General features: G+C 40.8%; 1 protein-coding gene across 1 annotated transcript; it reads left to right on the top strand.

The window, feature by feature from the left end:
• Positions 1-122: 122 nt before the first annotated feature.
• Positions 123-12,242, top strand: anxa1a (annexin A1a). The gene is made up of 12 exons (XM_008419130.2): positions 123-266; positions 723-802; positions 7,665-7,755; positions 8,228-8,322; positions 8,416-8,529; positions 9,767-9,857; positions 9,984-10,063; positions 10,960-11,104; positions 11,188-11,283; positions 11,383-11,441; positions 11,531-11,653; positions 11,784-12,242. Exons 2-12 carry the CDS (start codon positions 743-745, stop codon positions 11,838-11,840), a joined length of 1,011 nt encoding a protein of 336 aa, XP_008417352.2. The 5' UTR covers positions 123-266; positions 723-742; the 3' UTR covers positions 11,841-12,242.
• Positions 12,243-13,273: the final 1,031 nt, after the last annotated feature.

The raw sequence follows: 13,273 nt of genomic DNA, 5'->3' as shown, positions 1-13,273 counted from the left end.
CCGCGTGGCTGTTAAACATCTGCACGAGAAAATGCGCGCAGATTTCTGCGCACTAAACGCCGCCGTGCGTAATGGACGGAGCTCCGCTGCGCTCGGCTGTGCAGGGCAGACGCGGCTCAGTCCAATCTCAGAGGTGGAGCCTGGGTTGTATGGGCTGGACCCTTCACTAGGTGGAGTCTAGCTCAGACATAAATACACTTCTTCTGCCCATACAACGCCCCTGCAACCACACAGTAAGACTATCTTCTCCCCTCTGAGGCCTCTCGGTAAGTAAAAAAAAATAAAAATAAAAAATGCATTCTGTTCTCCTGTTCTTAGTTTCTGACTTTAGCTTAGAGTTTGTGTGTGAACTGAACTCTGTAAGTATGCTGTGTCTGACGGGATTGATGCGCTGTATGAGGGTGTGGCTGATGAGATAGCGGAGATGTTGCAGGTTTTGCGTTTAATACAAATGCAGAGTTGTTACGGTATTACTACGCCACTGTAGTTCCCATTCAGGCGCCATCTGAAATTATATAAAACGGATGATGGAGTCTATAAAAGTCTGTCTCCATATCAAGCTTGGTGTGGGTGCGGCTGCGCAGCTTGCATATTGTTATAATTACAGCGCTAAACCTCTTGTAAATACAGAAGGGCTGAGTCTTTCCTCTGCATTCAGGTTTGATGGATAAAAACTTAAAAACTGACATTTTCTTCTCTAACTTTGTCCTCTCCTCTTACAGACAGAACCAACTCTCCCAACATGTCTTTCGTCCAAGCCTTCATGCAGCAGACAGTTTATCTGGGCTTGCCTGATGAGTCGGTGAGTAACTCTTTAGCACTGTTTTAGTTGCTAGGGCCAACCTTTCTGTTTTTTCCCTTTTTTTTCTCCTTCCTCTGTGGTATGACCTGATGGAAAAACTGATCCGGCAGAAGGCGGCATAGAGGAAAAAGAAAAAAAGTCTCCAACATAGCAAAGGAACTACAGAATGGGCGTTAAAGAGGGAAGGAAAAGGTTGTAGGCCTAAAACAAAGATAAAATTAGAGCTGAAAAGAGAAAAATGAAAGGAAATCTGGACTCTTAAGGTTGTGTGAAATGAGACTGATGGCTGAAGCTCTGGGAGTGTGTGACTCAGTCAAGCAGGAATTTGTGCCCCTCCCTTTATATTGGAGCCAATTATGTGTACTTTTGTTTTCGGTCACTAGATGGCGCTGTCAGCTCCAATATATAAATCAAGGGGTGACAGGTAGCTGTCAGGTGTTGAACCCGGAAGGGCATAAAAGTTTTTGACCGCTATGGCGGAGTCATTGTTATCATTGTTGCCATGTACTATCAAATAAATGGATATGTTTCACCAACGTTTATCTGTCTGGACCAAGTGTGGAGTTTGGACCATTACAAGATCGGGGATTGATTTTACACGCGATCAACAGGTACAATGTTAGCCGCGAAGCGCGTCATAAAGCAGCAACGGGTCAACGCTTAAGCCAGTGCAGGTTGAACTGGCGTCTACACTGTCAAAAACTTGTCCCTTTTTGGACTCTAATAAACTCGGATGTCTTTGAGCAAAGTGATGGAAACTATGTGGAGCAGCTGAGACCGTTTGGACTGTGAGGAGATGTCGTTTGGTAAATGGACGCTACGGAATTAACAAAAAAAAAAAAACCCATCAAGCTGCGAAGTCGGCAGAAGAAGGATCGGATGGACGCGGTGGCAGACAATTTGTGATTGAAAGGACGTAACGCATCGGACCAGACTGCGGCAGCGATGGATCGGAAGGACGCCGTGGCAGATGGGCGCTGATTGAGGAGGATCAGATCGCTGGTGTTTGAAGGTCGTTGTGGATTTGAACATGGAATGTCAACTGGCGCCCAACGAGGTATGTGTAGCGCTACACCTTTTCATGGCCATAACTCTTTATTGTGTGCACACATTAAAACCAATGCATTGGTAATTGAGGCGTTTAAATTATAATATTGGGCATTGCCTCTTTGCGTTTGAGGCTCATTTAATAGCTTTTGCGCGTTCGTCTTTCAAGTGGATTTTGACACTATGGAAATGGACGAAAAAACAGAGACCGAGCAAATGGCTGTCGGTGGGGAAACTCAAAAACGTACTGTTAAATTAACAGAAAAGGCCTTGGCTGAAAAACTTGAAACATTACAAAAAGAACGAAAATCAAAATTAAACAAAATGGGTAGTATAAGACATGAAATTCATAATTCAATGTCTAAAGGTGAAAAAACAAAGGTTTTAAGTGCGCTTGATATGTTGATTAAGTTGTGTGATGATGCCAAATGTTTGCATGAGTCTTTTCTGGGGTTTTTGCCGCATGATGAAAAAGAAAATCATGAGGTATGGTTTAAAGCAAAAATGATTCCTAATAATGAATGTATTTCTAGTGTAAATAAGTGGCTCTCTCAAACTGCAATTAGCAAAATTGATGATGGTGATGATGGTAAAGATGATGGTGTAAATCCCACAGACAGTGTGTCAAATGTTGGCAGTGGACATTCACAAATGAGTGTTAAATCCAGCATCACTTCATCTGTAAAGTTAAAGGCAGCAGCTAAAAGGGCCTCCGTTTTGGCTCGTGTGAAAGCTGTTAAAGAAAGACATGCTATTGAAGAAGAGGAGGAGAAACTGAGGAAAAGAAAAGAAATGCTCGCACTGGAAACTGAGTTGGCTGAATCTGATTTGCAAATGGAAATGTATAATTTAAATCTGGATTCAAACTCAATGAGCTCATTTTATAAAAGGAAACCAAAGGCAAAGGGATTAAAGCAAAGTTTGGACCCCTCTGTGAAAGAGTTTCTTCCTAAATTTGATATGGAAAATCCAACAACTCAACAGGACGATGTAAACCAGACTACACAAAGAAATGAATTAAAAATGGCACCAAAGGAAAATAAACCTATGGATGTGAGACCGAAGAGAACCGTAGCAACAACCCAGCACCCTGTGGGGGTCAACAGAAGGCCAGTGGAACCCAAGTACAATCAAAAGAGCATTTTAAACACGAGAATATAACCCAACCATCAAACAGTTTACAATTGCCTGGAGAGCTTCTCACCATCATGAGCAGACAAACTGAAATCACAGCAGCCTTGGTAAAGCAGCAACAGAGCATGACTCTCCCACCACGGGACATTCCTATTTTTGATGGAGATCCTCTGCAGTATAGAGCCTTTATTAAAGCCTTCGAACAAGGAGTTGAAACCAAAGCAACCAATGCGGACTGTCTGTACTACCTGGAACAATTTACTAAAGGTCAACCTCGTGAGCTGGTGCGCAGTTGTCAGCATATGAATCCAGATTATGGCTACACTGTAGCAAGAACTTTACTGCAGGAACATTTTGGAAACCCTTACAAAGCTGCAACTGCATATATTAACAAGGCTTTGTCTTGGCCAACAATAAGAACTGAGGACATTAGGGCATTACAGAGTTACTCTTTATTTTTGCGTGGCTGCTGTAATGTAATGGAAGAGCTCGAGTATGTTCAGGAGCTGAATATGCCCGTAAATATGAGGGCAATCCTTGCTAAACTGCCATATAAGTTACGAGAGTGTTGGAGAAATAAAGCTTATGATATAATGGAGACAACTGGATACCGGGCAGGATTTAGTGATTTGGTTGCATTCATTGAGCGACATGTTAAGATTTTGTCAGATCCTTTTTTTGGAGAATTACAAGATTACAGCTTCAGCACATCATCCATCAGTCGTCAACGGCAACAATTTGGGATTAAGACCAAGGGAAATGTAGTGGCCAGCACTGTAACAACTGTGAGTGCTTCAGGAGAAGTTGATCAGCAACATGCTGCAGCTATAGGAAGTGATGGCTGTTGTGCTTGTTGTTCAGAAGCTCACCTACTAGAAGACTGCAATCAATTTAAAAGAAAACTTCACAAGGACAAAGTATTTCTGTTAAGAAGAAAAGGATTGTGTTTTGGCTGTCTGCAGTGGGGTCACATCAGCAGGAATTGTGAAGCGCGATCAACTTGTGAAATTTGTAATGAAAGTCATCCAACTGTGCTACATATAAGAAGAGGGACAACTTCTGCTGAGTCTGGAATATCAGAGCTCCCATCAATTGTGAATGCAACATGTGGCCATACAGGGGCCGGTAAGGACCGTGGAAGCCTATCTGTGCTCCCTGTAAAGGTTAAAGCAATGAAAGGACAATGTGCCATCCAAACATATGCCTTCTTGGATCCAGGAAGCACTGGAACATTTTGCTCTGAAAGGCTGATGCACCAACTAAAGCTCACTGGAAAGCAAACACAAGTCCTTCTTCGAACAATGGGCCAATCTAAAATAAGTCCAGCATTTTCTCTGTGTAATCTTGAGGTGGCTGGTTTGGAGAGTAATACATTTTATCCTCTGCCAGAAATTATCACACAGAGACAAATGCCTGTGACCAAAGACGACATGATAACATCTGAGGATCTAATAAAGTGGCCATATTTGTCCAGGGTTCACATGCCATCCATAAATGCTGAGGTTGATCTGTTAATTGGTACCAATGCTCCAAAGTTATTGGAACCATGGGAAGTCATCAACAGTCAGAACGATGGTCCATATGCTGTCAGAACTGTACTTGGCTGGGTGGTAAATGGGCCCTTGGATAGCAACGGTGCTCAAGATGTTTCATCTGTAACAGCGAACAGAATCTCAGTGAGTAAGCTGGAAGAACTTCTCAAACGCCAGTATGACCATGATTTCTGTGAAGGAACAACTGATAAGCAAGAAATGTCCAGAGACGACCAAAAGTTTCTCAATATTATGGAAACATCTGCAGCAATACAGGATGGAAAGTATTGTTTGAACCTGCCATTTAAAAGAACGGATGTCTGTTTACCAAATAACTTGGCAGTAGCCAAACAGAGATTACAAAGTCTCAGGAAAAGATTCAAGTTTAATCAGAACTTTCATCAGGAGTATGTGGAGTATATGAATATACATCTGGAAAAATCGATGTTCTGGACTGATAGCACATCTGTGTTAAAATATATCAACAATGAAGACAGACGATTTCACACGTTTGTGGCAAATAGAATTGCAACTATTAGAAATTTGTCTGAACCTATTCAGTGGAATCATGTCAGCACAAAAGAAAATTCAGCTGATTATGTATCTCGTGGACTGAAAATTTCAGACTTTCTGAAAACCAGAAAGTGGCTTGATGGACCAGAATTCTTGTGGAAAGAAGAAGAAAGGTGGCCTAAAGGGGTGATTGATGTAGAATTGGACGTCGGTGACAAAGAAGTTAAGAAGGAGACTGCAGTTCACATCATTGGCCTTGATACTCCTGCACCTACTGACCAGCTTATTGCACATTTCTCAGATTGGAGAAGACTTAAAAGAGCAGTGGCTTGGTACCTAAGGCTGAAGTGTGTCTTAAAGGAAAATTGTAAAGAAAGAAAACGGCTGAAACCTTTAATGGACAAGAACCAAGTTGTGCATCAGATGAACACAAGAGGGTGCCAAAGGACTACTGATGACTCAAAAAGTGGAAATTTGTCATTGACAGAGCTCCAAAGTGCAGAGTTCTTTATTATTTTGTACTGTCAGCAGCAAAAATTCCAGCATGAGATTGAAGCTCTGTCACATAACTCTAAAGTAAGCCGTACAAGCTCTATCTACATGTTGGATCCAGTTTTGGAAAGTAACATTTTAAGAGTTGGAGGCCGACTTCATAGAAGTGCAATGCCAGAGGAAGTGAAACATCCGATAATTCTGGCCAAAGAGCAACACATCTCCAAGTTAATCCTCAGGCATTTTCATCAAGCTCTTGGACATGCAGGACGGACACACACACTGTCAGCTGTAAGAAAAAGGTTCTGGATTACGAAAGGAAATTCTGCTGTGAGAAAAGTCATTGGTGAGTGCAGCATCTGCAGGCGATACAACAGCCAACCCTTAACGCAAAAAATGGCTGACTTACCTGTTGCAAGGATTCTCCCAGACCATCCCCCCTTTTTTAATACTGGGGTTGATTATTTTGGGCCTTTCGAAGTTAAAAGGGGAAGAACACGCTGCAAGAGATATGGTGTTTTGTTTACCTGCCTGGCAAGCCGAGCCATTCATTTGGAGATTGCAGCCACACTTGACGCAGATTCTTGCATCAATGCCTTGAGGAGATTTATCAGCAGAAGAGGTCAAGTTAAACAGCTATGGTCTGATAATGGAACAAACTTTGTCGGTGCTGAGAGAGAACTGAAAGAAGCACTTGCTGATTTAGACCAGCACGCAATAAAGTTATTTTTGGCACAGGTGGAAATTAACTGGATTTTTAATCCACCTGCTGCTTCCCATTTTGGTGGTGTTTGGGAGCGAATGATTCGTCTGGTGAGAAGAGTACTCAACTCAGTGCTGCGACAGCAAACTCTTGATGATGAAGGGCTAAATACAGTAATGTGTGAAGCAGAAGCCATCTTGAACAGTCGCCCTATTACAACCCTTTCAGATGATCCAAATGATCTGGAGCCACTTACCCCCGATCATCTGCTCTTACTCCGGAAAGCCTTCGTTTCCCCCTGGAATATTCAAGCCAGAGGATCAGTATGCAAGGAGACGATGGAAACGGGTGCAATACCTGGCTGACCTGTTTTGGAAGAGATGGGTTCGAGAATATTTACCTTTGCTTCAAAAAGGGCAGAAATGGAATGAGAAGAGGAAAGGTCTCGCTGTTGGAGAAATTGTGGTCATCATGGATCCTTCCACACCTCGAGGATCCTGGCTTCTTGGAAAGGTTTTGGAAGTGTTTCCAGACAGTCATGGTTTTGTGAGATCAGTGAAGTTAAAAACTAAGTCCAATATTATTGAGAGACCAATTTCAAAACTTTGCATGGTGTATGGTATTTAAATTAACGAGTTAATGTCACATTTGTGTCACATATTGTCTCTTGTATTATTATTGTTTTGGAATTGGCATATTTATTTATTATGCCAATTAGGGGCCGGTGTATTGGAGCCAATTATGTGTACTTTTGTTTTCGGTCACTAGATGGCGCTGTCAGCTCCAATATATAAATCAAGGGGTGACAGGTAGCTGTCAGGTGTTGAACCCGGAAGGGCATAAAAGTTTTGACCGCTATGGCGGAGTCATTGTTATCATTGTTGCCATGTACTATCAAATAAATGGATATGTTTCACCAACGTTTATCTGTCTGGACCAAGTGTGGAGTTTGGACCATTACAAGATCGGGGATTGATTTTACACGCGATCAACAGGTACAATGTTAGCCGCGAAGCGCGTCATAAAGCAGCAACGGGTCAACGCTTAAGCCAGTGCAGGTTGAACTGGCGTCTACACTTTATAAACTTTGCAAACACAAAATGCTACTTCTCCTTTCTCCGATTGCTTAAAGTTGAATTAGGGAGAACGTTGCACAACTTTTTCATCTCCTACTGTATTGCTCAGTGCACCATCAAGGGACTCACAGCTGTGGAAGGGCAAAAAGCAAGAATAAAGACTGTTCCAAGTGTCATTTTCTGTGTAATCTTCATCCACACATGTAATACCCAATTGTGTTTGGTTTTAGCCTTATCACACTAAAAGCAGATAAGGCTTTAAAATAAAAAAGAAAGAAAAACTCTTGCAACATACCCCATGCACTCCTCTTTGCAGCAATCAATCAAATAAGACAACCCCACCAATCACCTGTGTTGCCTTTTAGCTCCTCAAGAACGAGGGAACGGTGACTGCTGCTCCAAACTTCAACCCCAGTGCAGACGCTGGAGTCCTGGAAAAAGCCATCAAGACTAAAGGTGAATTTTAAAGACGCAAATAGACGCTGCTTAGGCACATGTGAACGTGTTTCTCTGGTCTTGAAGACCTGAGGGCTGCAGGAACCACTACTGGTTTGAAAGGTTTGGCTTTCTGCTGACGTTCAGCTGTCAGATTTATTTTTTATTATTTCAGATCTTGTTGTTATTCCTAGTTTAACATTACATTTATTTGTGTTTTATTGTACTTTTTTAGTTCATGTTACTTTTAAACTATTGACAGTACATTTTGATTTGGTTTTGATTAATAGATTTTTAAATTTAAAATGTTCTTTTATTTTAATGTATCTAAAGTACTTTGCATTTTGCATGTTAAGTCCTCTAAAAATAAAGAGTGATGGACCGAATGCTGTTCCTTAAAACGAAAGAGAAATATCAACACCATCTTCTATGCATGTTGTGTCATTACAACTTCACGAATCAAATCATTATCTTAACCAATCGCACACTGCAGGCGTAGATGAGCACACCATCATCGATGTTCTGGTCAAAAGGAGCAACGACCAGAGGCAGCACATCAAAGAGGCGTACCAACAGGCCTACGGGAAGGTCAGAACCGCTCCGCTAATGTATCGGTGGCAGAACATAACATCATGCGTCGGGTTATTTTTGTGCTTATATGCGACTTCACTTCGTTTGTAGCCTCTGGAAACAGAACTGAAAAAGACCCTGAAAGGAGATCTGGAGGAAGTGGTGCTGTCTCTGCTGAAGACACCGGCGCAGTACGACGCCCAGCAGCTGAAGCTGGCGATGAAGGTCGGTCAAACGCACGGAGTTCAGTAGATCCATTTAAACAGCACACTAATAAATTAATCAGATAAACGTTAAAACATGTAACTGTTCCATTATAACTAAACAAGTACAACATACAATTAAGTCGCATAAGACTTGGTTATGTCAGTAAATAAAAATGTAGATGAAAGGTGGGATAATGGAGCTTTAACTTTGCACTAAAACCAGGGTTCTGACTGCTAAAGTGAAACTTGCCCAGCAGATCAGAGTTCAGAAATATGCTGCCACATAAATAGTATAAAGTTATTAAACATTTTCTTAAATTTTGAACCTCTGATGTGAGTATGACGTCACACTGAGTTTGGTACGACACAGCTGTAAGCTAACTGCTGTGATGCTAACTCTTAATAGCACTACATGCCAGAATCAATGTGTTTCCCTCATTTTTGCTTACAAATGTCAGCTCTTAATGCCAATAAATAACATGCCACTTTTACAATGTTTTATATTTTTGGCAGTCGTGTTAGAAATTGAACTCTTGACTGCTTGGAGACCCATGACTATTCAGATTAAAATTTAAAGTTCAGGACTTGGGAAAGCAGAACATTTCTTAATATATTCATTGGTACTTATCACTGCGTTTTGTTCTTTAATTCAGTGACATACATAGTGATGAAAAATATATGTTTGTGAATGTGTTACTTTTGTGAGAACACATATAAAGGGAGAAAACAAAAGTTTCTATACTTTTTAGCATCATAATGATGTCATTCCCAAATCAAATGGATACCCAAAACTTTGTGATATAAATTTCAATTAATGTGATACAATAACATTTCTGACCAAATATTGCTTTTCTGAGTGGGATTATACTTCCTCCTCCTGCAGCCCGAAGCTTTGGCTGTACCATCCTCTGTTATTTATTATAAAGGTTTTCTTGGCTCTAGTGGCCTTTATTTGAAAGTAGCTTGACATGAAGGAGGGGGTAGACATGCAGTGAATGCCGCCAGGCTGGGAATTGAGCCTGCGACCATTGGCATGAGGACTAAGGCCTCAATATGTGGGTTGTGCTTTGCCCCTGTGCCACCACAGCACCCCGCCCTCTGTTATTTTTGTTAGATAAAGACACCCGCCTACTTCCACACATTCATTTACTGTTTTCTTAGTGGAAGGTGGAAGCTGGGTTGTTGGATTTGGGTTTGTTATGATACCAGGTATTTTTCACAATGCTAATGTTTCTGCTCACACATTCCTGTGTCAGGGTCTTGGGACAGATGAGGATACTCTGATTGAGATCTTGGCCTCCAGAACCAACAGGCAGGTCTTGGACATTAAGAAGGCCTACAAGGAAGGTATGCACCTAAAAAGCTTGGGAGGAGTCTCTAAACTAGTTGGCAGTAAATATTAGGAGGATAGTTTTTCACGAAAAGGCCAAAATGTTATACAAGGTGACTTTAAATTTTTTTTAAATTTCCTAGACTACAAGAAGGATCTGGAGGAGGACATCAGGTCGGACACCAGTGGAGACTTCAGGGCTGCCCTCCTTGCTCTCTGCAAGGTGTGTCCTTCGTTTTAGACAGGAAACCTTGGAAGGTTCCCAGGTTTTACTAAATTTATACTTGATTTCAGATAAGCCTTAATTTTTCTTTTGAGAAATCACATCCAGCAACGACCATTTTTGAGACGATGGAGGAGTTAAGATTAATTCTTGCAGAATAGTTTTACTTTAAGGATAATCATCCCTACAGTTGCTTTTTACTGAGTAGCACCCAAAAATAACAAGTTTGACTTTTAGGTGTTTTCCTCCTATGCTTCATGATAATAGTCAAATATTTTCAGGAAAAATCTGAGTGAAGAATAAAAAAGTGTTGGACATAGTGCTTGTAGACATTTGACATCTGCCACATATAATTAAGACATAAAAAATGTCTCTTGTGCAACGCAGACTTTGAAACATTTACAAAAAGACTCTGTAACACTTAGCATTTCATAAATCCAAACAGAATTTCTCTTTCCAGTGCTTGCTACTTTAATTTGACAATGATCAAACAAATAAAACAACATATAGAAACTAAAGAGCTTGGGAAAATATCAACTTTTAGATTATAGTTTTATTTATTTTTTCATAAATGTTGACAAAAAATAAGGTTGAAATGAATTGCAAATCCTGTCAGAATTACTCAAACGATGCAAACTGATCACTCATATGAGATCTAGAGATGTAATCCTTTTGAGATGCTTGTAACTTGAATGATATTTGAGTTTAGCAAATGGTTCTTAACTTCTATAGATATGTTATCAGCAAATAAAGTAGCATTTTTTAACTTTCATACTGCATTCTTACATTTATCTGAATATTCTGCTTGCCTGAGCTTTGTATTTTTTGTTTTTTTTTAGGTTGATTATGCAGATAAATAAGTGTCTAATGGTTTAATGTGCTGTTGCACGTCGTAGGCTGGCAGGACTGAAGGAGTCAATGAGCAGCTGATTGACAGCGATGCCAGGACTCTGTACGAAGCCGGCGAGGGGAGGAAGGGCAAAGACTGCTCCGCCTTCATCGAAATCCTGACCACCAGGAGCGCCCCACACCTCCGCAAAGGTCAGTGTGGTAACCTGCTGAGTAAGATGTTTCCGTTCCTTTCAGAGATAACACTATTCTGTTTCTTTCTTTATTTTTTTTAGTGTTTGATAGGTATTCAAAATACAGCAAAGTGGACATGGCCAAAGCTATCGACTTGGAGATGAAGGGAGATATAGAAAGCTGCCTCACAGCAATAGGTGAAGGCAGATACTTGCGCTCTTGATTTTCAGTTACTTAAGAAATGGTTATAACCACTACTAGAATTAATCTTGAGACATTCTTCTGAATTGCAACAGTGAAATGTGCTGGAAGCAGGCCGGCGTTCTTTGCGGAAAAGCTCTACTTGGCCATGAAGGTGCAGTATGTGTTGCAGCAAAGTTCTGTCTACTCTGTGCCGACTAGTAAAGGATTTCCTAATTCTTTGCTTTGCTCTTTCTCCATCAGGGTAAAGGCACCCGCAAAAACATCCTGACTCGCATCATGGTGAGTCGCTCTGAGATCGATATGAAGCGGATCAAGGATGAGTACAAGAAAAACTACGGCAAAACGCTCTACCAGGACATTCTGGTGAGCAGACGTCGACTGATGACAACAAAATATGACGTTTTCTTCTGTTATGTCGGGCTTTACATATTAAGATGGATATAACAGGCCATTCAAAACTTTTAGAGTTTAACTGTTTCTCTTTTACCATTAGGATGACACGAAAGGGGACTATGAGAAGATCCTGCTTGCTCTCTGTGGTGACAACTAAAAGCCTGTCTCTGGGACCAAAGTGGAAAAAGCCAAAGATCTCCAATGATATTCAGCAGCTGTGGAAAATCCCTTATTATCTTTTGACATGTATGGTGTCCTATGCACTCGTGGAAGACTGAGAAGACGTGTCTTCAACTATCATGACATTTAGCAATAAGCAAAAGATTCTGTTGAAGTTGTCAATGCTTAAATCCTCCCTCAACCCCAAAATATTTTGTATCATGGCAGCAAAGGTAGCACATTGTGCTCCTGGACCAATGCTTTAGACTGACTTAGCTTTGCATTTATTTCCAGAGGCTCAAAAAGCTTAGGTCTGATGTATGCAGGCCAATCATCTAGTTGTAGTAAAATTTTTGAAGGAGCTTTAACATCTGCCAATAAAAGCTTTTTTATTGAATAATCTGATGGGGTCTTGTATTTATATGCATGCATACATATGGTAAACCAATGTGCTGTATGGTTAAAAAATAAATAGTGGCAGTAGGAAATGCTTGGATCAGATAGCTTTGGGAAACAGAAGTTGTTTTCTGCTACCGTGTTTCTCCGATAGTAAGACACCCCCGATTGTAAGACGTATCGGGGATTTCAGGTGGGTCGGCTAATATAAGCCGTAACCCTTTCGGGGAAACACGGGGGTATTGCCGCCTCCTGCCCACGTCCGCACCGTCCCCCTCTCCATACGTCACCGCGCCGTGCCCCTCTCCATACGTCACCGCGCCGTCCCCACTTGTCACTGCCGCCCCCTGTTTAAAATACGGTAATACAATACTGTTCAGGTTGTTAATAAATGTTAATTTTATGGTTAAAACAAAAATTTCGACAATTTTTTTCCAATATAAGACATGCCCCGAAAGTAAGACATAGTGGGGCTTTTGGGGATAAAAAGAAAGTAAGACACCGTCTTACTTTCTGGGAAACACGGTAGTAATAAACAATAAATAATGATACAATGCATGAAGTACTAAACAATGAAAGCAAACTTATTTTAGTAATTTGGACGCCAGAGCAAAGATTTGTTTGATCTTTTACAATCTACCGACAAACTGTAGCTTGAGGTGCAGAATGCAAATGAATGAAGGTTTAACTGTATGAAATGTGTGCCACATTAAAAGTAGAGCAGGGTCTTCATTCTTGGCTTAATCATTAAAGATCACAAAAAAGGCATTTTATGTGTTCTGTACACCTTAGAAAAGCAATATCTAGTTCAAAGAAAAGGCAAGAAGCAACAGAAGACTCAGAAACCTGAACTTCATGCTTCATTAGTTACACAATATAAGGCAGTAACAGTTTTATTTCATAGCAAAACATTTTTAGGCCAAGGAATAGGCCTACATGCATATATGTAACCTTTGTTAAACCATGCATGTCTCATTGAGATTAAAACATTTACGTGGTATAACGCCTAGATGTTGAAAAATGCTCTGCTTGAAA

This window comes from Poecilia reticulata, chromosome 9, assembly GCF_904066995.2.
Source record: "Poecilia reticulata chromosome 9, P_reticulata-male-v2, whole genome shotgun sequence".
NCBI classification, from domain to species: domain Eukaryota; kingdom Metazoa; phylum Chordata; class Actinopteri; order Cyprinodontiformes; family Poeciliidae; genus Poecilia; species Poecilia reticulata.
This window is presented reverse-complemented; position numbering and strand designations above follow the sequence as displayed.